The following is a 25,931-nucleotide window of genomic DNA, read 5'->3' on the forward strand; positions in this document are numbered from 1 at the left end:
CAAGGAGCGTAGAAGCCTTTCTCCCCATCCGACAAGCGACACACGTAAACAAGGCGAGGTTCGTAACCCACCCCGCAAGGCTCACTGGAACATTGGGAAGGAGGGTGTTTTGGATATGTGTATTGCAATAATAATAATAATAATAATATATCTGCCTAGAAGATCAGGGGGCAAAGGACTCTTACAAGTAAAACAAGCAGTCAAAGAAGAAGAACGTGCCCTGGCAGAATATGTAAAGCAAAGTGAAGAACCTGCTTTGATTGAAGTCAAAAATCAGAAACTCCTCCAAACACAGCAGACAAAGAATCAGTACAAGAAAACCGCACTACAAACTAGAGCTGACAGCTGGCACAACAAAACATTGCATGGAAAGTTCCTTGACAAAACTGAAGGAAAAGCTGATCAGGAGAAGACCTGGCTCTGGCTCACGAATGGGACCCTGAAGAAGGAGACAGAAGGCCTGATCCTTGCAGCCCAGGAGCAAGACATCAGGACAAAGGCAATCAAGGCCAAGATCGAAAAATCAGCTGAGGACCCAAAATGCAGACTCTGCAAGGAAACTGACGAAACCATGGATCATCTCCTCAGCTGCTGTAAGAAAATTGCACAGACAGACTACAAACAGAGGCACAACTATGTGGCCCAAGTGATCCATTGGAACTTATGCCTCAAGGACCACCTCCCAGCAGCAAAGAACTGGTGGAATCACAAACCTGCAAAGGTCGTGGAAAATGAGCACGCAAAGATACTGTGGGACTTCCGAATCCAGACTGACAAAGTTCTGGAACACAACACACCAGACATCACAGTTGTGGAAAAGAAAAAGGTTTGGGTCATTGATGTTGCCATCCCAGGTGACAGTCGCATTGATGAAAAACAACAGGAAAAACTCAGCCGCTCTCAGGACCTCAAGATTGAACTTCAAAGACTCTGGCAGAAACCAGTGCAGGTGGTCCCGGTGGTGATGGGCACACTGGGTGCCGTGCCAAAAGATCTCAGCTGGCATTTGGAAATAATAGACATTGACAAAATCATGATCCGGCAACTGCAAAAGGCCACCCGACTGGGATCTGCGCGCATCATCCGAAAATACATCACACAGTCCTAGACACTTGGGAAGTGTTTGACTTGTGATTTTGTGATACGAAATCCAGCATATCTATCTTGTTTGCTGTGTCATACAATAATAATAAGGTTGAGAAAGGAATGTGCTCTGTGTTGTCAAAGGCTTTCACGGCCAGAATCACTCAATTGCTGTGAGTTTTCCGGGCTGTATGGTTATGTTCTCCTGCTGCTTCGCCCACATCTATGGCAGGCATTCTCAGAGGTTGTGAGGTCTGTTGGAAACTAGGCAAGTGGGGTTTATACATCTCTGGAATGACATCCAGGGTGGGAGAAAGAAAGAAGTCTTGTCTGTTGGAGGCAAGTGGGAATGTTGCAATTGATCACTGTGATTAGCATTGAATAGCCTTGCAGCTGCAATGTCAATCAGTGAGGATCTCTCCATAGAGATTTGTTGGATATGCAGCAAGTGGATTGTATAGATATCTGTGGAATGATGTCCAGGGTGGGAGAAAGAACTCTTAGAGGCAAGTGGGAATGTTGCAATTGATCACCTTGATTAGCATTGAAAAGCCTTGCAGCTCACGAGCCTAGTTTCCAACAGACCTTGCAAACTCTGAAGATGCCTGCCGTAGATGTGGAAGAAACGTTTGGAGAGAATGCTTCTGGAACATGGCCAGACAGCAACCAAAAGGAATGTGCTCTTTGGCTGTCCCAAACCCAACTTGCGAGTAACTAAGTCCTGGGATTGTTAAGAAAGCAGTCTGTCCATGGAAAGCAAATGTGATTTCTGGGACTGAAGAGAGAAAAGGTGTGTGTGTGAAAGACAAGAAAGCTGAGTGCATTCAAAGAGAGAGAGAAAGAGAGAGCAGAACAGAAAGATTTGAGGGACTCCTGTCAAGGAGGGAAGGAAAAGGAAAATAGCTGCAGGCAGGAGAGCTCCTTGTGTGGGCTTTGATCTGGCGGATGAATTAGGCTAATAACGCTCGCTCGCTCGGTGTTGGCACCGACTCTGCAGCAGTTTGATGGTCCTGCCCCCACTTTCCCTCCCTCTTGCTCCCCAGTGCTTTGGAGTGGCTTCCAATAAAGCGAGGTAAAACTCAAGGCACATCAGTCAACAGTTTCATTATGGGAATGGAAGGGGAGGGGACGGGAGAAGAAGGGCCTTCTCGGCGAGGAGGTGTGCGCAACATCGTAATTGAGTGATCTGAAGACAAGCCGTTCCCCACCCGGATAATTGTAGCCGCAAAAAAACGGGTTCAGTGCTATAGAGTCATGAGGGCTATGGGTTGAGAAGGTCTCGAGCCTTAGTGTTGAGTCGTGGCCATTAAATTTGAGATGATGTCCCTTAAATAGGGGCTGCCAGCCAGGGCCAACGGCCAAGCGCCGAACATCAGCCAACCAAACGGCTACCGTTCCTTTTCTTCATTTGTTTCACTGTTTCTTTTGTTCCCGTGGGGTTGTGCTATGGAGTCATGAGGGCTATAGGTTGAGAAGGTCTTGAGCCTTAGTGTTGAGTTGTGGCCATTAAATTCGAAACGATGTTCTTTAAATAGGGGCTGCCAGCCAGTGCCAACAGCCAAGCGCCGAACATCATCCAACCAAACGGCTACCGTTCCTTTTCTTCATTTGTTTCACTGTTTCTTTTGTTCCCGTGGGGTTGTGCTATGGAGTCATGAAGGCTATAGGTTCAGAAGGTCTTGAGCCTTAGTGTTGAGTCATGGCCATTAAATTCGAGACCATGTCCCTTAAATAGGGGCTGCCAGCCAGGGCCAACAGCCAAGCGCCGAACGTCAGCCAACCAAACGGCTATCATTCCTTTTCTTCATTTGTTTCACTGTTTCTTTTGTTCCCGTGGGGTTGTGCTATGGAGTCATGAGGGCTATAGGTTGAGAAGATCTTGAGCCTTAGTGTTGAGTCGTGGCCATTAAAATGGAGACAATGTTCTTTAAATAGGGGCTGCCAGCCAGGGCCAAAAGCCAAGCACCAAACATCAGCGAACCAAACGGCTACCGTTCCTTTTCTTCATTTGTTTCACTATTTCGTTTGTTCTTGTGGGGTTGTGAGTCCCTCGAGGAGATAGGGCGGTATATAAATAAAGTTTTTATTATTATTATTATTATTATTATTATTATTATTATTATTATTATTATTATTTATTGTGCCATTCCGTACAATTCGAATGGACAGAATGGTACAAAACCACAAAAGAAACAGATGAAACAGGATTCAGGCCCTACTCTAGTAAACAGACCCAACAACTGATTCTCCTGCCGACAACGTGCAAGAGCATATCTTTAACACTGCATTTTAAGGCCTTCTGTGCCACATTTCATCCCCGACTGAATATTTACGGCTGGCTTATAAATCCCACCCAAGGAATGTTTACAAAGGGAATACCTCAAGACCTTTAACTAGGCAACGGCAACATTAACAGGTGTCAACGTTACTGCAGAAAAGTAATAGGGACCATGGTTTTGCCTCAGCATCTGCTTTGCCATCATAATTTCGCTGGAACCACGGTAATTCATTGGTGATGTTTCCATAAAATCATACTTTTACTGGGCTATTATTTTTGTCTTATGTTGCATATTTCCAGAATGCAAAGCTGTAAACTCTTTGATTTGGGAGATTAAGCAGACAATTAAAGTGTCATGTAAGATTTGCTTTTTGTAAAAGCGACCGACGAAACAGAAAAAGGCCCAAACAAACAACCCAGAATAAAAACCCATCCAAAGTACCGTATATACTTGAGCATAAGCCGAGCTGAATATTAGACGAGGACAGGCTTTTTCAGCCCTAAAAAGGGCAGGAAAATCCGGCTTGGGTATGTTCGGTATGTTTGCAAAACATATTTTATGACTTACTTTAGAAAAATAAAAATACACCTGCAGTGAATGAGTTCACAATCCCAGGAGAGTATTTTGTGTGTGCAAAGAATCCAATAATGATTAAGAGAAGTTACTTTCTGATTCCTTAAAGATTAAAAGGTGAATGTGTGATACAATGCATTAAACCAGGATTGGGGAACATAGCATTCTCTTGTCTAAACCCTCCAACATTTCAAATATGAAAACTGAATCCTGGGTAGCCAAGCAACAACAAAATGGCCAATGTTAGCCATGAGGAAGGACAAACAAGCCTGGAGAGAAGATCGCTTTTGCCTGAGTCTACAGGGAACGAACAAGATTCTGCTCCTCGATCTCCTCTTTCTTCTGCTGAATTAATTGAATGCAAACTACTGACACACTTATTTTCGGGGAAACGGGGTAGCAAATACCTAGAGAAGTCTATTTCTGATAAGCAAGAATGCTGATATTGGGTTACGTGGCTATAGGAATCACAATGTAGTTTAAAAGGAAGGACGCCACAATTCCTTCCGTACTTGTTGCGTTATTATGTTTTAATCCTTAATTAAAGATTGACTCCTTGTATATTCACAGAAGTTTTCTGACCACTTGAGGAAGGGCCGTGGCAATCTGGGGAGAGGCAGAGACTGAGCAAGAAACAAGGAGGAAAATGTGTTCTCAGATGGAGGGGCTTGCTTATTCCTCTGACCAACGGTCTCCACAGAATTGTTTAGCTGCTCAAAGAGTTGTTTGGAGAGATGCAAATATTTACTCTCTGTCCTAAACATGAAATGTGGCCAAGGAACATGTTCCAGATGTTCACCACCTCCGTTTGTGCCCCAAATGGCAATGAAGGAACGAAGCGAGAAAAGACGAATCCCAAAGGAGAGCGAACAGCAGTTGTGATGCTAAAGAAAGATGACGTTCACCCCGATTTTCCAGTTGATTGGTTGCAAATATATTCTTCTAAGTGTGGTTTAGTACTAGGCAGGTTTTCTGCTTTCTGCAGAGATGGAAAGGATGTCTTAAATACTTGAAAACTTGGTTCTTTCATTGCGCTTTTGAGTAATTACTCCCCATGACCAAAATTAACTTACACATTTTTCTGCATCGTTCTCGGTTCTTATAATAAATTGTACGAAGTAAAGTTATAAAGTGCCTCTGCCCCGAAGCACTTTATAACTTTACTACGGCACTTTACTCCAATTTGTAATATGTTTTAATTGTTGTACTTGTTTACTGTTTTCGGGCCATTGTCCTGTGTTAGTCACCCCGAGTCCCTGAGGGGAGAAAAATAAAGTTACTTACAGTAGAGTCTCACTTATCCAACATAAATGGGCCGGCAGAACGTTGGATAAGCAAATATGTTGGATAATAGGGAGGGACTAAGGAAAAGCCTATTAAACATCAAATTAGGTTATGATTTTACAAATTAAGCACCAAAACATCATGTTATGCAACAAGTTTGACCGAAAAAGTAGTTCAATACATAGTAATGCTATGTAGTAATTATTGTATTTTTGAATTTAGCACCAAAATATCATGATGTATTGAAAACATTGACTACAAAAATGTGTTGGATAATCCAGCACGTTGGATAAGCGAGTGTTGGATAAGTGAGACTCTACTGTACTTACTTACTTAAATACTTAAATACTAAGCAAGTGAGGTTTATATATATCTTTGGGAGACAGATATATAAACTATGCTTGCCTAGTTTCCAACAGACCTCACCACCTCTGAGGATGCCTGCCATGGATGTGGGTGAAACGCCAGGAGAGAATGCTTCTGGAGCATGGCCAGACAGCCCGGAAAACTCACAGCAACCCAGTGATTCCGGCCATGAAAGCCTTCGACAACACATTGATTAGGGAGTGTTTTGATTTTTAATTTCACCCCACCTTTCCTGCATGTTTCTAATATCGATTCGTAGGCATGAATATAACAAATTTGACCTGAAATACGAATTAAAAACGAAATTATGCACAACCCAAATTAAGTATGCACACAGTTCAATAACATAGAAACTCAAAAGGAAAATGAATGAACAGATTGGTCCCTCCCAGGAACCCATTCTTGAATAAGTTACGGTGAAGAGTAGTAAGCCATAACATACATAGACCTCGGGTTTTTGTCTGTCGGTAATTATGTCCTCCTAGTTAACCGTGAAGAAAAGAAAAAGCCAAGGAAATGCCCAGTTAATCAGGAAATGAACCACATCTCCTTCTTGAAGTCACAGAATGCAAAAGGGAGGAGGAAGGGAGCAAGGAGAGCGAGTGGGAAGGAGACCTGCCCTACAACCTCCCAACACGAAATCTACAAACACAAATGAGCTCCCCTGAGGACCCAATCCAAGCACTCCTGATAATGATAATGATAATAATAATAATAATAATAATAATAATAATAATAATAATAATTTATTTTCCTAATGTTCAGGTGGAATCTCCTTTCCTTTAATTTTCACTTGAATATGTTTGAATGGTTTTTAACTGTTAATTTTTAATACTGATGATATTTAATTCCATTTTAATTCTTGGTCAGTGTATAAGGTCAGTGTTTTGAATCTTAAGTTTTTTTTGCGTGGGTGCCCCTCGCGTTTCCGAATATTGCTTTGTATGTACGAATCGTACCAAATAGATAAGACAAACGAGTTACAAGTGAAGTTTTGCACAAACCCATCGGGTTTATTTCGACAGGGAATACTCTGCCACTGAAATATACGTAGAACTTGTATTAATTTGTGGTCTTCCATCCGAATATCTACTGTGGTCTGAATCTATAGAACTACAGAATTTTGTTGGAAATCGCCATGTACTCCAGTTTACCTCTAGATGGTGCAATCTGATAAGGATATATATATTGCAAACCTCTCGTACAAATAATCAGTATTGAAATTTTAGGAGTTATTTTTCATGGGTTTAGCGAGCAAGGGTTGGCCTTATAAGCAACCATAGAGGTAGAAAACCATCAGAATATTTGTGTAACCGTCTTATTGGTTAAATCTTCAAATATTCATAAGCAGCTATTAAATCCGGTGCAATATTAATATTGGTGCAATTGTGAATGTATTCCAGGTTGCAGTTGTCCCACCATTTCTTACTTAATGGGTGACTTTTGACCATCAATCCGCGGGGCGGGGTGAGCTCCCGTTGTAAGCCCCAGCTTCTGCCAACCTAGCAGTTCGAAAACATGCAAGTGTGAGTAGATCGATAAGTACTGCAAGTAGCTGAACTTGCTTACCGAAAGATCGGCGGATCCAATCCAAGGAGCAGAGTGAGCTCTCACTGTTAGCCCCAGCTTCTGCTAACCTAGCAGTTCGAAAACATGCAAGTGTGAGTAGATCGATAGGTACTGCAAGTAGCTGAACTTGCTGACTGAAAGGTCGGCGGATCCATTCCGGGGAACAGAGTGAGCTCCCACTGTTAGCCCCAGCTTCTGCCAACCTAGCAGTTCGAAAACATGCAAATGTGAGTAGATCGATAGGTACTGCAAGTAGATGAACTTGCTGTACTGCAAGTAGCTGAACTTTTACTTTACTTACTTACTTACTTGCTGACCAAAAGGTTGGCAGTTCCAATCCGGGGAGCAGGGTGAGCTCCCGCAGTTAGCCCCAGCTTCTGCCAAACTAGCAATTTGAAAATATGCAAATCCAGTCGTGTCTGACTCTGGGGATTGGTGCTCATCTCCATTTCTAAAACAAAGAGCCGGCATTGTGTTCATGTGGCCCGCCCTTGGTTTTATTGTTCTTTGATCTTGTTTAATGTAGTGTATATTTTCTTTTATTGTGTTGTTTAATGTGCTATGATTTGTTGTTCTATTATATTTTGTTATATTGTATTGTTCTGGGCATGGCTCCATGTAAGCCGCCCCGAGTCCCCGTTGGGGAGATGGTGGCGGGGTATAAATAAAGTTTATTATTATTATTACTGTCCGTAGAAACCTCCAAGGCCATGACCACATGAAGCACTGTTACCTTCCTGCCGGAGCAGTACCTATTGATTTACTCACATTAGCATGTTTTCAAACTGCTAGATTAACAGAAGCTGGGGCTGACAGCAGGAGCTCACCCTGATCCCTAGAATCAAACCACCGACCTTTCGGTCTGCAAGTCCAGCAACTCAGCGGTTCAACCCGTTGTGCCACTGGGGGCTCCCAACACTGACAACATTGGAAGTGCTGAAATTCATGGTTGTTGCCTCATTTGCCAGCCCAGTTCTGACTGAAAGCAGGGATGCTGCAGCGGAAGGAAGCTTTGCAGAAGTCCCTTGCAGCATCTGCAGAAGGGCAGTGGCTTACGATTCCGTGTGCAAGTGCGGACTGAGGCTGTTTTCCGGTGGGCTTAAAACAGCATTATCAGAAACGAGAGGCGACTTTTAAAAATGCATAAGCCAGGGCTTTCAGCTCTGCATGTCTTCATTCATAATTCACCAGGGCTCATTTGAGGGAAGGCCTGGTATATTTTTTTCTCCTACAGTGTAAATGCATTTTAAAGCCATTCTTTAGTTCTCCATGAATATGTGATGCTCTCAAGTGCATCGGATGGAGGAGAAGAACATGTGCTCAGAGAACGGAGCAAAGAGGGGCCGGAGGGGAAGGAGCGCATCAGATCTCTGGGCCTGCGGGCTGGTGCTCATCTCCATTCCTAAGCTGAAGAACCGGCGTTGTCCATAGACACCCCCAAGGTCATGAGTGCATGGACTGACATTACCTTCCTGCAGAAGCAGTACCTATTGATCTACCCACATTTGCATATTTTCTAACTGCTAGATTGTCAGAAACTGGGGCTAACAGGCGGGAACTCACCCCGCTCCCTGGATTCGAACTGCTGACTTTTTGGTCTGCAAGTTCAGCTATTTGCAGTACCTATTGATCTACTCACACTTGCATGTTTTCGAATTGCTAGGTTGGCAGAAACTGGGGCTAACAGTGGGAGCTCACCCCGCTCCCTGGATTCGAACTGCTGACTTTTTGGTCTGCAAGTTCAGCTATTTTCAGTACCTATTGATCTACTCACACTTGCATGTTTTCGAATTGCTAGGTTGGCAGAAGCTGGGGCTAACAGTGGGAGCTCACCCTGCTCCCCTGATTTGAACTGCCAACCCTATCGGTCAGCAAGGTCATCTACTTGCAGTACCTATTGATCTACTCACACTTGCATGTTTTTGAATTTCTAGGTTGGCAGAAGCTGGGGCTAACAGCAGGAGCTCACCCTGCTCCCCGGATTCGAACCACCGACCCTATCGGTCTGCAAGTTCAGCTACTTGCAGTACCTATTGATCTACTCTCACTTGCCTGTTTTCAAATTGCTAGGTTGGCAGAAGCTGGGGCTAACAGGCGGGAACTCACCCCGCTCCCCGGATTCAAACCGCCAACCTTATCGGTCAGCAAGTTCAGCTACAACACTAGCAGCATTAAATATTATAATGTGTGCTGGAACTCAATTTGATAGACTCGTATTTTTAGATCTGATTGCGCCTATCTGCTATTTAGTATTGTATTTTATGTATATTGCTATAATTAATTAGTTAACTATTTTAATTGATTTATATTGTATTTTATATTTTTATATACGTGTGTTTTATTGTAAGCTGCCCTGAATCCCCTTTTGGGTGAGAAGGGTGGGATACAAATGTCGTAATAAATAAATAAATAAATAAATAATACTTGCAGTACCTATTGATCTACTCACATTGGCATGTTTTCGAACTGCTAGGTTCGCAGAAGCTGGGGCTAATAGCAGGAGCTCATCCTGTCCCGCGGATTGATGGTCCAAAGTCACCCATTAAGGGAGAAATGGTGGAACGATTGCAACCTGGAATACGTTCACAATTGCACCGATATTAAAACCTAACAGACCCTACTGACAACTTAAAGTGAGCGTTGAGCTCCATCCGGAAACAGAGATGTGCACAACACTAACGTGATATCAGTTACAGTCCTCACATTAAATACCAAGGAAGGGCTTTGCTCAGGGACTTTGGGTCGCAATCTGCACCGTGTTTTGCTCCCAAGTGACCGGAGATTGCAATGGGTCACCCTTCCCAAAGCACGGGACCCAAATGTCGAGCAAGGGACCGGAGATGGGGATGCGGACGGGCTTCCAGAGGCCTAAGCAGGTCCCTGCCTGGGTTGCCATTCCTGATTTCAAGGCTGTCTTTTCCAAATGGGATTGTGGCAGGAGGAAGGGAGAGGGGTGGGTGGGGAGCTTGTTTACTCTGAAAGAGAAGCCTCATTGATTCAGGCTCAGAGGCAATTACGGAGAGCATACTTTTCCCCGCATGGCCCCTGCACCTATCAAACACAAACTGTGAGAGGCGCAGCCATTAATCAGGAGAGCGGCTGGAGGGAGCAGCGCATGCAGATCAGCCCGGCTCCCTGGCGCTGCCCGTGCGCCTCTCCCCACCCCCCCCTCCCCACACGGCACATCCTTTAAGATGCCACCAGGTCTCCTTGGCTCTTGGGCGCATCAGGCCCTGACGTGGTGGTGGTGGCATCTTTTTCTGAGCAACCTCCATGCCCACTGTTGGCTTTCTGAAAGCTGGGTTAGATCTTATGCAAATCCTGCTTTGCTCGTGTCTCCGTCAGCTAGAGCTGACGGACGGGAGCTCGCTCGACTTGAGAACATTCTGCAAGTGGCTTCTGGTGTATGATAACTGACCGTCTACAGAGACGTTGCCCAGAGGACATTGCCCGGATGTGTTACTATCTTGCTGGGAGGCTTCGCTCATGTCTCTGCAAGCTGGAGCTCACGGATGGGAGCTCACCCAACTTGAGAACATACTGCGAGTGGCTTCCGGTGTGAGAGAATTGGCCAACTGCAGAGACGTTGCCCAAAGGACATTGCACAGATGTGTTACCATCCTGCTGGGAGGCTTCGCTCACATCTCTGCAAGCTGGAGCTAACGGATGAGAGCTCACCCAAATTTAGAACATACTTCAAGTGGCTTATGGTGTGAGAGAACTGGCTGTCTACAGAGACTTTGCCCGAAGGACATTGCCCGGATGTGTTACTATCTTGCTGGGAGGCTTCGATCATGTCCCTGCAATCTGGAGCTCACGGATGGGAGCTCACCCAACTCGAGAACATACTGCAAGTGGCTTCTGGTATGTGAGAACTGGCCATCTACAGAGACATTGCCCAGAGGACATTGCCTGGATGTGCTACCATCCTGCTGGGAGGCTTCGCTCACATCTCTGCAAGCTGGAGCTAACGGATGAGAGCTCACCCAAATTGAGAACATACTGCAAATGGCTTCTGGTGTGAGAGAACTGGCTGTCTACAGAGACGTTGCCCAGAGGACATTGCCTGGATGTGTTACCATCCTGCTGGGAGGCTTTGCTCATATCCCTGCAAGCTGGAGCTGACGGACAGGAGCTCACCCAACTTGAGAACATACTGCAAGTGGCTTCCGGTGTGAGAGAACTGGACGTCTACAGAGACGTTGCCCAGAAGACATTTTTGTTTTATTTATTTATTTACATCACTTTTACCCCACCTTTCTCTCCGAGGAGACTCAAAGCGGCTTACAGTAAATAGGCAAAAATTCAATGCCTAATAACAAAATAAAAACAACAATTCATATAAAACAATCTACAAAACAACAGTTCATATAAAACAGATACAATTACAAAATAAAATCACATTATATAAAAGTTTAAGAATGTTTAAGATTAAAATCCATTCATCCAGAATCCTCAAGTCTTCGTACAGGTCATGTAAAGTCCATTGCCCGGATGTGTTACCATCCTGCTGGGAGATTTCGCTCACATCCCTGCAAGCTGGAGCTGACAGATGGGAGCTCACCCGACTTGAGAACATACTGCAAGTGGCTTCTGATGTGAGAGAATTGGTCATCTACAGAGACGTTGCCCAGAGCATATTGCCCGAATGTGTTACTATCTTGCTGGGAGGCTTTGCTCATGTCCCTGCAAGCTGGAGCTGATGGATGGGAGCTCACCCAAATTGAGAACATACTGCAAATGGCTTCTGGTGTGAGAGAACTGGCTGTCTACAGAGACGTTGCCCAGAAGACATTGCCCGGATGTGTTACCATCCTGCTGGGAAGCTTTGCTCATGTCCCTGCAAGCTGGAGCTGACGGATGGGAGCTCACCTGACTTGAGAACATACTGCAAGTGGCTTCTGGTGTGAGAGAACTGGCCGTCTACAGGGACGTTGCCCAGAGGACATTGCCCGGAAGTGTTACCATCCTGCTGGGAGGCAAGCTGGAGCTGACAGATGGGAGCTCACCCTGTCTCGCGGATTCACATTTTGTGCTCTTTCTATATAAATATTTACCAAAATGAGATGTAATTCTTCCACCATCAGTTCTGATGTTAGGGAAGGAGATAGGCGGAGGTGACCTAGATTCGTGAAAACGGCAACTCGGCCTCGGACACCCTCCCTTTCTGCAAACCAGATTTGAGACAAAACACCTTTACTGAAAACCCATTAATGTATTTTTAAAAGCTGGCATGACGATAAGCAATTACCTCTCCGCTCTGCCCATCTTTTGCTTTGAAAATACCCTAATTTGGGGGAGAAGAGGCATCTCCCACCAGAGGGTAAATCTCGCCGCGCTCTCTTCCCTCGGGGTTTCCCGGAGAACAGTATCAATCATCTCTCTCTCCGGAGGTTCTATTAAATCGGGAGCAGCCGAGGAATGAATAAGCAGCCGCGTGCATCGTTTTGCAAACGTCTTGGACAGAAGCAAAGGAGCTAATTCTTTAAGTAGCGGCAACGTATTCATTATGTGAGAACAGCGGAGCAGAAACAGCCGCTCGGAAGAAATAAATTGGAAATCACACCTCTTCTCTCCGGGGACAATTGCGGCGGCGTCAAGGAAAGGGTGTGACTAATTTATCTTTTTCTCCCCCTTGCGGAGAGATCTGATTTGAATACGTGTCCACTTCACTTGCTCGAGCCAGGAGCCGGGGGTTTTTCCCTTTAATTGGAAAGGCAAACGAATCCACGCGGCTTCGGAGACGGGCGGCACATCAAACAATGGCCGCCTTTCGCGGCACAAGAAGAAGAACCTCGGGTTGGATGGCGAGGGAGAAAACGTCTAAGCTCAACTCAACAACATTGTGCTCCCAGCCGTTCCGATACAGGCACTCCACAGGTTATAAACACCCAACAATGTCATGCGGCGGCATAAAAATCCAATGGGATTTTGGCCTGCATCAATCGGAGTCTAGTGCCTAGATCAGGCATGGGCAAACTTTGGTCCTCAAGTGGGAAAAGTGTGAGGATTTGTAAAAAGGCACCATGATATAATGGGTTGACTGGAAAGACATGTGTCGACAGCTGATTGGCTGAGCCAGTCAGGAGCCAGAATTCCGATTGGCTGCTGTCCCTAGCTTGCTGCTGAGAGAAATGGTTTTAACTGCCACTTTCACCTCGGAGAGTGAAGAGGACGCTGACTGGAAATAGTCAGGAAGGAAATGGCTGCCAACCAGAGCCGGTCCAACAATAAGGCGAATTAAGCGGTCACTTCGGGCGCAAAACATACGGGGGCACAGTCAAGACTGCTTTTTCTGTTGATTTCTTGTAAAACATGGTGTTTTGGTGCTTAATTTGTAAAATATTAATGTAATTTAATGTTTAATAGGCTTTTCCTTAATCCCTCCTTATTATCCAACATTTTTGCTTATCCAACGCTTTTATTTTTCAGTGATTGGTTGGGGGGGGGGGCGCCAAAATTCTGTTCACCTACACTTGAAAAATACCTAGGGCCGGCTCTGCTGCCAACTCTCCATAACCTGATTATTTATAAGGAAAATGGGGCATATTTAAAGACTGTTTAAAGAGACAGTTTATTCCATCTGTTCTCTGTGTGAATTCAGAGAGACTGCTGTATATATTGTTGCCCTGTTTGATCTTTTGAACTGAAGTAATTTTTTTATTTTTTTTATTTATTACAATATTTATATCCCGCCCTTCTCACCCAATAGGGGACTCTGGGCGGCTTACAATAAAAAACATATATAAAATTGTACAATACATTGTGAATCAATTAAAAAGTTATTAAATTACATCAGACATTCATAAAAACACTTATAAAGTACAGATAGGAATACTGTTACTTGTTACACAAGCCTGAGTGACACTTTATTATACTACAGGGTATATCTCGGTTCAGATACTGTGGTAAAGATTCTGTTTATTCATATCTACAACGTCTAACAAAAAAGGAAGGGACCAAGGCTGCTGAGGGGAAAAGGAAGGGGCCTGAGGCCAGGAATGGTGGGAGTTGAAGTCCAAAACACATGGAGGGCTGAAGTTTGCCCATGCCTGGCCTAGATTCAGGGAAATCATGCTCCTAAGAGCCCTAAGAGAACCTCTTGCAAGGTTTTCTTGACCAGGTTTCATTTCAGAGAAGGCTTGCTGTTACATTCCTCTGAGGCTGAGAGGGTGTGACTTGCCCAAGGTCGCCCAGTGGACTTCATGGCCAAGCAGGGATTTAAACCCAGAGCCTTGTTATAATTGTATTATTTTACTTTGTTGAATAATGTGTATTATGTTGTTATGTAATGTTTGTGTTGCTTTTATGACTGCAAACCGCCCTGAGTCCCATCCGGGAGATAGGGCGGTATATAAATAAAGTTTTATTATTTTATTATTATTATTATTGTTCCGCACTCGGCCCACTGACTACACCAGGCATGGGCAAACTTCAGCCCTCCAGGTGTTTGGACCTCAACTCCCACCATTCCTAACAGCCTACCTCCAAAATACCTGGAGGGCCAAAGTTGGCCCATGCCTGGACTATACCTCACCTGGCCCTTGAATCCCAAAGCTCTTTAGCGGAGGAAGAAACTGCCAAAACCACTCCAGAGTCTTCCTTGCCTAAAAGGAAAAAAATCCCTCATGAAATTCATGAGGCCACCATTGAGTTGACAGGCAACCTGAAGGTGTGCACACCTTAAAAGAGTTCTGTTAATAAATAAAAATGCCTGCACTTGGATATAACTTTTAACGTCGAGTCCTCTCCCGGCAGATGCCTTGTCGGCCTGGGATTATGCAGTGAAGAGGATTATTCATCATTCATCGGGTCCCGTGCATCCGTAATGATCGCCCGCCTGCCCGCAGCCCCCAAGCCGGATGATGTATATTTCGCTTTCCAATAAATCAAATGGGTCTTCGCCTGGGGAAGGAAGGGGGCACCGGGCCTCCGGCTGCAATTTCAGCAGCCCCGGCGATGAATATTGCTGTCAGTCATTGCTTAAATATGATACATGGCAGATGGAGGAGAAGGGAGGGGGCTTGGCAGAAAGTTCTTGGTGGCGGCAGAATGGACGGAAAGTTTTCTCAAGGACTGCGACACTGCGTCGAGGAAATACGAAGCAACAGGAGGGACGGGATGCCTTAGGTGCCTATGAAAGGACCCCACAAATTGGGGGGCATTCAGTGGGCATTCAGTGAGCTCTCTTGTCCATTGGGAAGGGAGGCGGAAAGAAGAAGCACAGCCTCTTCCCTCCCGACATCCCCGTTGTCTCAGCACTATAACAGGGTTTCGCGAGACCAGTCGCTCTCATTGCAACGATGTAGTAACGGTGAGGCCACGGAGCATATTTTACTTCTTGGGGACCACTGGTGGTCCATGCACCACAGGTTGGGAGCCACTGGTCTACAATGCGGAATGTTATGAATGAAACCCTGTTAGTGAATTGCAAAGAAGGGTTTCTCCAGCAAAGGAATTGCAAAGACGGGCTTCTCCGGCAAAAGAATGGCAAAGACGGGCTTCTCCGGCAAAAGATTTGCAAATACGGGATTCTCCGGAAAAAGAATTGCAAAGAAGGGCTTCTCTGGCAAAAGAATGGCAAAGACGGGATTTCCGACAAAAGAACGCTGATGCGCATTGAGTACATTGGAGCCCTTTGGCACGTTGAGTTCTTCTAATGTGCATTTGGATGCTCCTTTTGGGCTCCAGTTTTTTCCACCTTGTGTCTACATGTGCTTTGAGGAACACCGGATGTGCAGTTGTGCCCAAATGCGGTTCCCAACCTGCAGTCCTCAAGACCTAAACTATGGTCTGCTGGAATGCTTTTATGCATCGCATAATAGAGATGATGCAATGCTATTATGTACAAATATGCATTTACACAATAGTGGGTGCGCATTTCCGCCAGTGCTCAGTGGGCACAACTGCGCACCCACCATTGTGTAAATGGATATTCGTACATAATAGCATTGCAGCACCCCTGTTATGCACTGCGTAATAGCATTGCAGCGGACCATATTTTAGTTCTTGGGGACGACTAGTGGTCCACGGACCACAAGTTGGGAATGTCTACATTGGTCTACAATGTGGAATGTTATGAATGAAACCCTGGTAGTGAATTGCAAAGACGGGCTTCGGATCTCCGGCAAAAGAACGCTGATGCGCATCGAGTACATTGGAGCCCTTTGGTAGTGAGATGCACTGACGCGCACTTCAAATTTCTCCTACAAATTTCTTCCCACTGGTTTTCCACCCAACCGGGTCCTGAAACCAAAAAGAAGCATAGAGATCTGAGGAGCAATAGGGAACATTTGGGAGACAATAAATGACAAAACCCGTATCCCTTTCCTCTTTCCATTGGATAAGAGACCATTGGCAAAGTTTGATGCCATCATGGAGTTTGTTCTGAGAACAAGTGGTGGATATAATTGGTTTAGTTCATGTCCATCCTATTTTATTTCCATCCTGGGCTTCAAACCGATGCCTCTAGTTGAGTTTCCATCCAAGTTTTGACCAGATCCCGATGGGCTGAATCATATCACCTCCAGCCGTGCCGGTCTTAGGATCCACTTTCCACGGCAAAGACAACCGACTTTTGTCAACTTCTGATTTCGAGAGGCTTTTAAAGAAGTATTGCTGAAACTTCTCGGATTTCTATGCCACTGAAATAAAGAAAGACATGAGGGAAATGTCACCGCCGATCACAAAACATTCTTGAATAGTGTAAAGTAAGCAGCCCGGAGAATCGGTAAGACCATTGAGAGATGAATAGGAGGCTCAAAGAAATATAATGGAGCTAATCCCGCTTTTGTAAAACTGCCACTGACTTTACTGATTAAGAAGAATTATTATTTCTTTAAAAAATAAATAAATAAAAGGAGTGGGCTATTTATAGCAGGAATTATGGCCGCGACGTTAAAAGAGATGTTTAGCTTATTCAGTTATCAAAGGCACAGAGTCGTAGGAGAAGATTTCAAGCGTCTCTTGAATTTTGAGAGAAATGTGCTCCACAAACAGACCTGCATCACGGGTTCGAATTGGGCTACAAAACCCATCATTCCTCACCATGCTAGGTTGAGCTAAGAGGTTGCATTGTCCAATTACATCTGGAAGACATCAAGATTTCAAGTCTTGATGTAAACATCATGTCGACAGTTCATTCCAGTAGAGGATACTTTATAGGTTTGTGTCTTGATGCTCACCTAAAAAGGTTGTTGTTGTTGTTGTTGTCATCCTCATCATATGATAAAGTAATCTCTCAAGTGTGTGTAGTGTAAGATGGACAATTCTAGGCCTCCAAATGTTATTAGGCTGTAACTCTCAAGCAGGCTTTCCTTTTGCAGCTCATGCTGAGGAATCATGGAACTTATGGTTCAACTCTATCTGAAAGACTTCAGGTAACCATTCTTGGTCTATGACTGTGGTTCTCAACCTGGGGTCACCGGATATTTTTGGCCTACAACTCCCAGAATTCCCAGACAGTTTACCAGTTGTTAGGGTTTCTGGGAGCTGAAGGTCAAAAACATCTGGGGACCCCACTGGTCAAGGAAGTGGAGCTGAGAAGATAGAAAGCTGGTGAGCTAGGATAGTGACCGGTAGGGATCTGGTCATTGAAGTAAGAACCCAGTTGGTTAGGAGTAAAGTAAAAGCAAGACTCTCTCAATGCACTCTTTGGCAAAACAAAGACTTTGTAAAATCCCAACTTACGTGATTCCATAGTGCTGAGCCATGGCGGTCAATTCTACAGGTAGATGGCCCCTTGGCAAACCTTCTCTAGACATGACCTGGCTCATCAACATCCATTTGAAATGGCATGTTCGCTCTGTTCTTCACATGTATTTGTAAGAAACACATCAGTTCCAAGACCTCAAAAATGCATCCAGAGGTGGGCATCGAAAATGGTCAAAGCTCTGCAGACCTCCATGATCCTAGTTCTGTTCTTATAGTGGACCTGGAAGGTATCTCTTGTTATGAGTGAAACTCTAACCAAACATGGAATTCATCCTTGGCAAGTCGTTCCACCCATTTGAGAGTGGTTCATCATCTTAACATGCCACAACACCTAAGTGCTCTTCCTCGCTTTGGGAGGGTGAGTGCAGCACTTCCAAAAAAGGCATTTCGCTCCGTCATGTTAATCTTCCCGAGAGCCTGGATTACTGATCTAATAGACAGTGACAATCCTTCAGACCTACCGAATCTTCCCGGGCTAATCTAGCTGTCGCACAGGCGTGTCAAGGTGTCCAGCCTCCCAGCCATGAGGCACGCAATGCACTGAGCAAGGAAGGAGGTTTGCCAGAGAACATCTAAGGTGAAGCTCTCTCGGGATGAGGCTCCAGCATCCATAGCTTTGCGTGGATTCTGAGCTTGGCAGAGAAAATCAACTTAATGCAGTGTTTCTCAACCTGGGGGTCGAGACCCCTGGGGAGGGTCATTAGGGGGCTTCAGAGGGGTTGCTGAAGATTATCAGAAAACACATTTCTGATGGTCTAAGGCAGTGGTTATCAAACTTATTTGGCCTATTTATTATTTATTTATTTACAGTATTTATATTCCGTCCTTCTCATCCCGAAGGAGACTCAGGGTGGATCACATTATATACATATAGGACAAACATTCAATGCCCATAAACACATCGAACCGAGACAGAGACAGACGCAGAGGCAATTTAACCTTCTCCTGAGGGGATGTTTGATTTCGGCCACAGGGGGGAGCAGCTGCTTCATCATCCACTGTGACGGCACTTCTTCATTCCACGTCGTAAATTAGTTAAATTTGCCTCCCCACTTTATAAGTGGTACCTCATTTCCTACTTGATAGATGCAACTATTTTTCGGGTTGCTAGGTCTGCAATGAGCAGGGGCTATTTTTTATTTATTTTTTAATTGATGGGTGCTCACCCTACCACGGGTCTAAGGCAATCCCTTTGGCAGAGAAGACTGACGATCTCTCCGCCTGTCCTTTGACCCATCTCTATCATTGGTGGGAGATGTTTCTGTCGGTCCTACCAACTTCACGTGAACATTCAGTGGGAACACAGGAGAAGGCTTCTGGGTGGCTGCCCCAAGTTTGGGATTCCCTCCTAGGATGGCTCCCTCTTTGCTGACTTTTTGTTGGACAATGAAGACCCTTCTAATTCCAGAGGGCACTGAGGGTTATTACATAACTCCTGTTTGATTCCTTACCCCCTGGCTTGTGAGGTCTCTCGGGGCTCCATTTTATCCCTCATGCTGCTCAACATATTCATGAAATTGCTGGGAAAGGTCATCCGGAGTTTTTGAGTGCAGTGTCACATATGCAGATCATACCCAACTCTATTACCACTTTCCACCTAATTCCAAGGAAGCAGTCCCTGTGCTAAGCTGGTGCCTGGTAGCTGTAATGGACTGAATGGAAGCAAACCGGCTTAATCCAGACGAGAAAAAGGTCCTCCTGGTCAGTTGAAGGACAGATCTGGAAATCCGTGTTAGATGAGGTTACACTCTGCCTGAAACGCACTCTTGGAGTCCCAGCTATCAGTAGTGATATGAAATGCAACAAGAGCACTCCTCCATGGCCAAAGTTGAGCATGGCCTCCAGACGCTGGAGATGAAAGGAGAAGACCTTTACCTGGTCTGTGTATTGTATGTCGTTGTTCATTGTGTAAAAGGCATGTTTGCATGTTTGCTTTATACGTATCCTGCAATCTGCTCTGAGTCCCTCCGAGTGTATTGTGTTATTGTTATCGTTGCTGCAAAGACAAGTTGATGGACCCAAGTTCCCACCACTGGTCCAGAAAGCAAAACAATCGCATAGACTTTCTGGCTACACATTTGCCAATATCTTTATTGCACTGGGACCACATTGCAAACAAATCCACCAAAAAGAAAACTGCTGCAAAAAGTAAATCTATTGCTGCCGAAAGCAGATTTTTGTGTGTTTTTTTTTCACCCTCATTTTTTTTTAAACCGGTATATGTATATATTTACATGGAATCTATCAAAAGCAAAAATCGGGAAAGCAGCAGCCCTGCTACGACAGTCTAGAAAGAGAACAGCGGCTGCTTTCGTATGGATAAATAGTACCATTTGTCATTTGTTTTGCAACATCACTTTGTAAAATCACATTCAAGTATTCCTGTCAATGCGCAAATGATCACACTCTTGATTTATTTTTCATTTCCCCCACCCTCTGATTATATCATTGTAACTTTGCCTGGCCGTACTATGGTTGTGAAGTGTGTTTTCCTTCTTTTTTTTGGCTTAAGAAACCAGTCTGAGATGGATTCGTGGTGAAGAGGTGTGTGAGAAGGGAGATCGGGAAGGAAACGATTTAAACAAGGCGACACCAAAGAAAGAACGGGAAGGTCAACACAAGAAACTGTGGATGTGCACATGGAGAAAAAACAAGTGTTACAGTTCGTTATAAAAGTATACCGGTTCAAGACATCGATGGAAAATAGGCTTCTGGACTTCAACTCCCACAGTTCTTGGTCTCAGGCCCTTTCCTTTCCCTTCTCAGCCGCTTAAGTGATCAGATAATCACATACAAGGCAGGCAGATATTGGACTGAGTCACACAGGAGAGAGGAAGATGGATGCCTTCGTCCTCCTTATAGATGTAGATAACCACCCGCTGATAGGTCATCAGTAAGTCTGCCAAGGCCTGCGCTTAACAGTGTGCTCTATCTCAATGCCAGCATTTATTTTCCCTATAGAATCCTTAACCTGATTCCTCTCTTTAAAATAAAATTTGGTAGGTAGGTTTGCATTTTTTCGTAAAAGTACACAACCATCCCCTCTCTATAAATACAAAATATTAAATAAAGCTCTGCTTTCTGTACAAACGAAAGAGGAAAGGAGAGGGGCCGTGTTGCGGGCAGGCGAGTGTCGCTAAGCAGTCGTTCCAGGCGTCTGGAATCCAGGGATTGATTTAAGAAGAGTGACAACCCAATGTTCCTTCTTGGTTTGCACACAGAGAGATAATCCTGTCCGCCCGCTCCGTTATCTACCATAATTTCCCCACAAGCCTTATCCAGTATGGCTCGTATGCGGGTCCCACTGTGTGCACACACACCCGCAGTTCTGTAGAACGTGGTGACAAACGCACAACAAGACCACGCGAGGCAGGGCTTACCAGAAGCTCCGCCTCCCATGAAGCTCAATCCAATGCCTTCAATGGGCAAAGGGAAGAAATAAGTTAGAGCCGAAGGAAAGCAGGTTGGGCAAAGTGTAAGGTCAGCTCCAACAGAAAGTACGGCCACCAAAGTCCGTCCCTCCGGTGACACGAGCTGCTCGTCGTCAACCTATATTCTCGTCAAGAGTCTACACCTTAAACTACTTGGAGAACAATGATGATTGCAATTGCTGAATTCACTGAATTCACAAAGTGGCATACACAGTCTTTCGCAAGACTGTTTCTTTTGTGTGTGATTCCTCTTTTTCTTGGTTTTCTTCTTTTAATAAAAAGTCGGGTCTTGCGATTTCACTACCTCTTGGTCATCATCGTGTTCGTGTCAGAGACAAAGTCATTCTCAACCACGTTGCTGTGGCCATCCTTTTCTATACAGTCACTGACGGCCTTGAGGACTATCCGGAGCCTCCGGTCCATGGCTTCCAGGTGCAATTTGTACAAAATGGGAGCAATTTTGTCTTTCAGCAAAGACTCTTCCATCAGATGACTCAGCTTGTACTCTTCCTTGGCGAGTAGTTGTAGCCGCAGGTAAGTGGACTTCCGTATTCTAGAAGAGAAGGAAGACGATGGATTATACTTGGAATAGGGACGGAATCAACATTTCTGACTGTCGTAACAACAACAACATGACTGTCAATAATAATAATAATAATAATAATAATAATAATAATAATAATAGACATTGACAAAATTACGATCTGCCAACTGCAAAAGGCCACCCTACTGGGATCTGCACTCATCATCCAAAAATACATCACACAGTCCTAGACACTTGGGAAGTGTTCGACTTGTGATTTTGTGATACGAAATCCAGCATATCTATCTTGTTTGCTGTGTCATACAATAATAATAATAATAATAATAATAATAATAATAATAATAATAATAATGATGGACAGATTTTCATCTATGCCGACGATCATGCCATCACCACTGCATCTGCTTTCACTTATGGTGGTGGTCATGGTCTTCTCATTTCTTTCTAAGTTCCTTGAAGATCTCCACCATCATTACTCCACAGATTTGAATCACGAAAGCACACATCGCGTGGCTCGAACCCTCCCTTTGCCCATGCGCTGCCCATATCACAACAGCCAGGGAAACATACCTGCAGCACTGATTCAAAGGCACCAAGATAGAAAGTTCATCGTGGGAGTATTTTCCAAACCTGTGACAGAACAGAGAATGAGAAAACAAAAAGTCTTCAGGAATTTGATCCAATGCCCTGCTTTCGGGACTATAAATTAGGCATGGGCAAACTTGGGCCCTCCAGGTGTTTTGGACATCAACTCTCACAATTCCTAACAGCCTTAGGCCCTTTCCTTCCCCCTACCAGCCGAGATAATATAACATAATATAATATAATATAATATAATATAATATAATATAATATAATATATAAATATTTATTGGGGCTCTCCAAGAAACTTTAGCTTCTGAAAGGGCTCCGCGGAGCACGCTTTGAGAACTCCTGGTCTGGAAACGCACTGTCCTCAAGGTGTGCTGTGGTTGTTCATCCCTGACATAAAATGAGGCAGGTAAACCTCTAGGAAATAATAATAATAATAATAATAATAATAATAATAATAATTATTATTATTATTATTATTATTATTATTATTATTATTATTATTTTATTTTTGTATTCCGCCTCCATCTCCCTGGGGGGACTTGGGGTGGCTTACATGGGGCTAAAGCCCAGGCAAATACAAAACAAACATAGAATGATATCAAATAACAAAAAACACGCGCAAATGAAAATTAAAAATAACATAAAATAAAATCCCAAACATTAGTAAAACACAAATTTGAGATTTATACACCTTCATTCCCTCTAGAAAAAAACAACCTAATAACTACATTAGACTATTGAATCGTGCCTTCTAAATTGCTGGCCTTAGAAAACTTACCCCCTTCCATTGTCTAAGTGGATGATAAAGGTTTCATTTCCAAATTTCTCAAAAGTTTCGTAGTGATGCCGGTCCATGTTGCCTACGATGGGGAAAAAATATACTCTTAAGTCATGTCACTGAGTAAAAAGTACTTGGTCAGCAACATTGCAGGTATGTCTGGCAAGAGGCAAATTATGTACAAGTTACACTCAAATTGGAAGAAAGATGTGCAGTATTTCTCTCCTGAAGAGAAGCATGTGCCATCCCATAAAATATGGATTTGATAGCTCTCATTGCAAAATTCAATTATGTTTCATGTGCATCTTATACACATCGCCTGAAGGTCATTTTGTACAATATTTTGAAATAGTTTTTGCGCACCAAAACACCAGAAAGCAAAGCTGTCACTATCTCAATTATCCTCCATATGGATCGTTTTGAATGGAAGGGTGTTCTGGATTTTGGAATTGTGGGAATTTGGAAGACTTTTGGTTCCAAACATTTTGGATACAGGTTGCTCAAATCTCTACCTGGCATTCTGAACCCATGTGCAGATCAACAGTTATGCACTACCACCACCATCATCATAACCAAGAAGAAGAAGAAGAAGAAGAAGAAGAAGAAGAAGAAGAAGAAGAAGAAGAAGAAGAAGACATTCACCCCTATTATGGAAGGATGATGATGATGACTACCTTCCATTTCTGAGATAGAAGTTGGACTAAGTCTACCTCTCACCCAGTTGCTCTGCCAGGAACAATCTTTGCAGCTACTTTATTTCAGTTCAAACAACGCGTTTTCATTTCAGGCAATGGAAAACATACCCATGAGAAAGTCGAAGATGGTCATATCCATTATATCCAAAATCCGAGTCCCTCTGTCGTAGATTTGCTTTATTTCTTCACAGTAATCTGGATCAACTTCCCACCTAGAGAAAAGGATGTCAATGCTCGGGATGAGAACAATCTTCCCCAATATTCAGAGTCTTGATGAAGAAGAATTTCCAAATATGTTGAAAAAACATGACAATTGCGACCATTTCCCCCCTTGTGAGAGAATGAAACAATCAGGATCTCAGGGTTGTTGTATGTTTTCCAGACTGTACGACCATGTTCTAGAAGTATTCTCTCCTGACGTTGATCAGGATTATCAGTCTGTAAAAATTCTGGGGATTTTCCTTTTTGGGTACAAAATTCTGCAAAAAGTCCAGAAATGTGCAAAATGAAGAAAATTTGTGCAAAACCCCTTCTTATCGTGACTTTTCCCCAAAAAATTCAATTTGTTGGAGGCTTTGTTAACTGAAGTAGGATCCAGGCAATTTATAGGTGAGAAACAGCATACTGGATTCAACCTAGTAGCCAGTGAAGGTGTTTCAACAAGTTAGTTGTCCCATTGAAGAAGACCTATGATTACAATTTTCGGTTCAACATTGGAAAGGTAGAGTAGAAACCTTGACATCTCAGTTTTTTAATACTCACTCTGCTTTCTTGCGTTTGTGGTAGGAGCGTCTCCATGGATTCCTCCAGGTCTTCCTCTTGGCCAAGGAAAGGTCCGGCAGAAACGCAGCTAGAGAGCCTTCAATCTGGTCTGGCTTCCCACACAGAGCATGCTCCGTCGAGCAGTAGTAGGAGCACTCGCCATAGAAGCAGATGTTGTTGGCTACCAAAAGAAAGGGAAAGATGGTGAGGAGGGCTGCTCCCAAGGCCGTCTCAAGACATTTTGCTACCTGAAACAAAAAGAAAAACGGCACTCTCATCTATTCCAGGTACAGAGTGATATCATTAGAGGAGCACAGGAGGAGTAAACTACACTGGGTGATGCCATCAGAGAGCAAGCCCGTAGTCAAGGGGCGGTTTAGGGGTTCAAACCACTTGATCTCTCTCTCTACCTCTTTCTCTTCATGAAACCAAACAGACCAGGAATAAAAACCACACAAAACCAACTAACCCGAAGTTCCTCAAAGCAGACAAGAGCACGAGGCCCAGAGGCAGCTCCCTTGTAGCCCTGAAGCCCCGGACTCTCACCCTAGTGCTCCCCTTGGTGCCTTAACTCAGAACACTGCTTGTATGTCAAAGCAAAACCTGGGCCAAGCAACAGCTCTTAACTTGAAGCACTCTCAAGTTGGAATGCTGTTAAGTAGAGGTTTCACTGTATCTGCATCATCACCTCCTCTTCTGCAATTTCAAAACCTGGACAGAGAAAACCATCGAAAATATACCCAACAAAAGAATGGAGAGACCTTAAATCTTGCTCTTCTGGGTAAATGGAACAGATATGCTATTGTTTGTTTACCCAAGGGAGGTGGAAACAACAGGGGTAAAAATCCATAAACCTCCGTGATTGGTTACTGTGAACAAAACTCTCAGTACTCACTCACTATGTAACATTGATTTCGGCAAACTACCGCTTCAATTACTTCGGCAAAAAAACTATGGCCAACATTGTTAATATGTTTCTTTTTGCTACTAAATTACACCTCATTCATTAAAGGGCTGGAGTTACAGCAGGAAGCCCAGGCTGCAAAAGGATGGAGAAACACATTTAAATAATTACTGACCCATTTCCATTCTTCAGGTTTAGGTCTAAGTGCTCCCCTAGTTTTTCTTTTCGGAACACAGCGGTGTGTATCGACCGACCCTATTTCCATGTGTTTCCAGGCAAGATTCTTCGAACAAAGGACTAATCCATTCTAAGGAAAGTAATTCTTGAATGAACCCGCCCTGATGCATCCCAAAGCA

General features: G+C 44.0%; 1 protein-coding gene across 1 annotated transcript in view; it reads right to left on the reverse strand.

The window, feature by feature from the left end:
* Positions 1 to 19,938: 19,938 nt before the first annotated feature.
* The window catches only part of fam20c (FAM20C golgi associated secretory pathway kinase), a 42,503-nt gene continuing 36,510 nt past the window's right edge, over positions 19,939 to 25,931 (reverse strand). The window contains exons 6-10 of the mRNA XM_003226520.4: positions 24,672 to 24,852; positions 24,018 to 24,121; positions 23,215 to 23,296; positions 22,413 to 22,472; positions 19,939 to 21,851 (exon numbers count right to left, since the gene is read on the reverse strand). Of these exons, the coding sequence (XP_003226568.2) occupies positions 21,599 to 21,851; positions 22,413 to 22,472; positions 23,215 to 23,296; positions 24,018 to 24,121; positions 24,672 to 24,852 (680 nt within the window). The 3' untranslated portion in view covers positions 19,939 to 21,598. The remainder of the gene's footprint in view (positions 21,852 to 22,412; positions 22,473 to 23,214; positions 23,297 to 24,017; positions 24,122 to 24,671; positions 24,853 to 25,931) is intronic.

Source organism: Anolis carolinensis, unplaced genomic scaffold, assembly GCF_035594765.1.
Source record: "Anolis carolinensis isolate JA03-04 unplaced genomic scaffold, rAnoCar3.1.pri scaffold_13, whole genome shotgun sequence".
In the NCBI taxonomy this organism is placed as follows: Eukaryota; Metazoa; Chordata; class Lepidosauria; order Squamata; family Dactyloidae; genus Anolis; species Anolis carolinensis.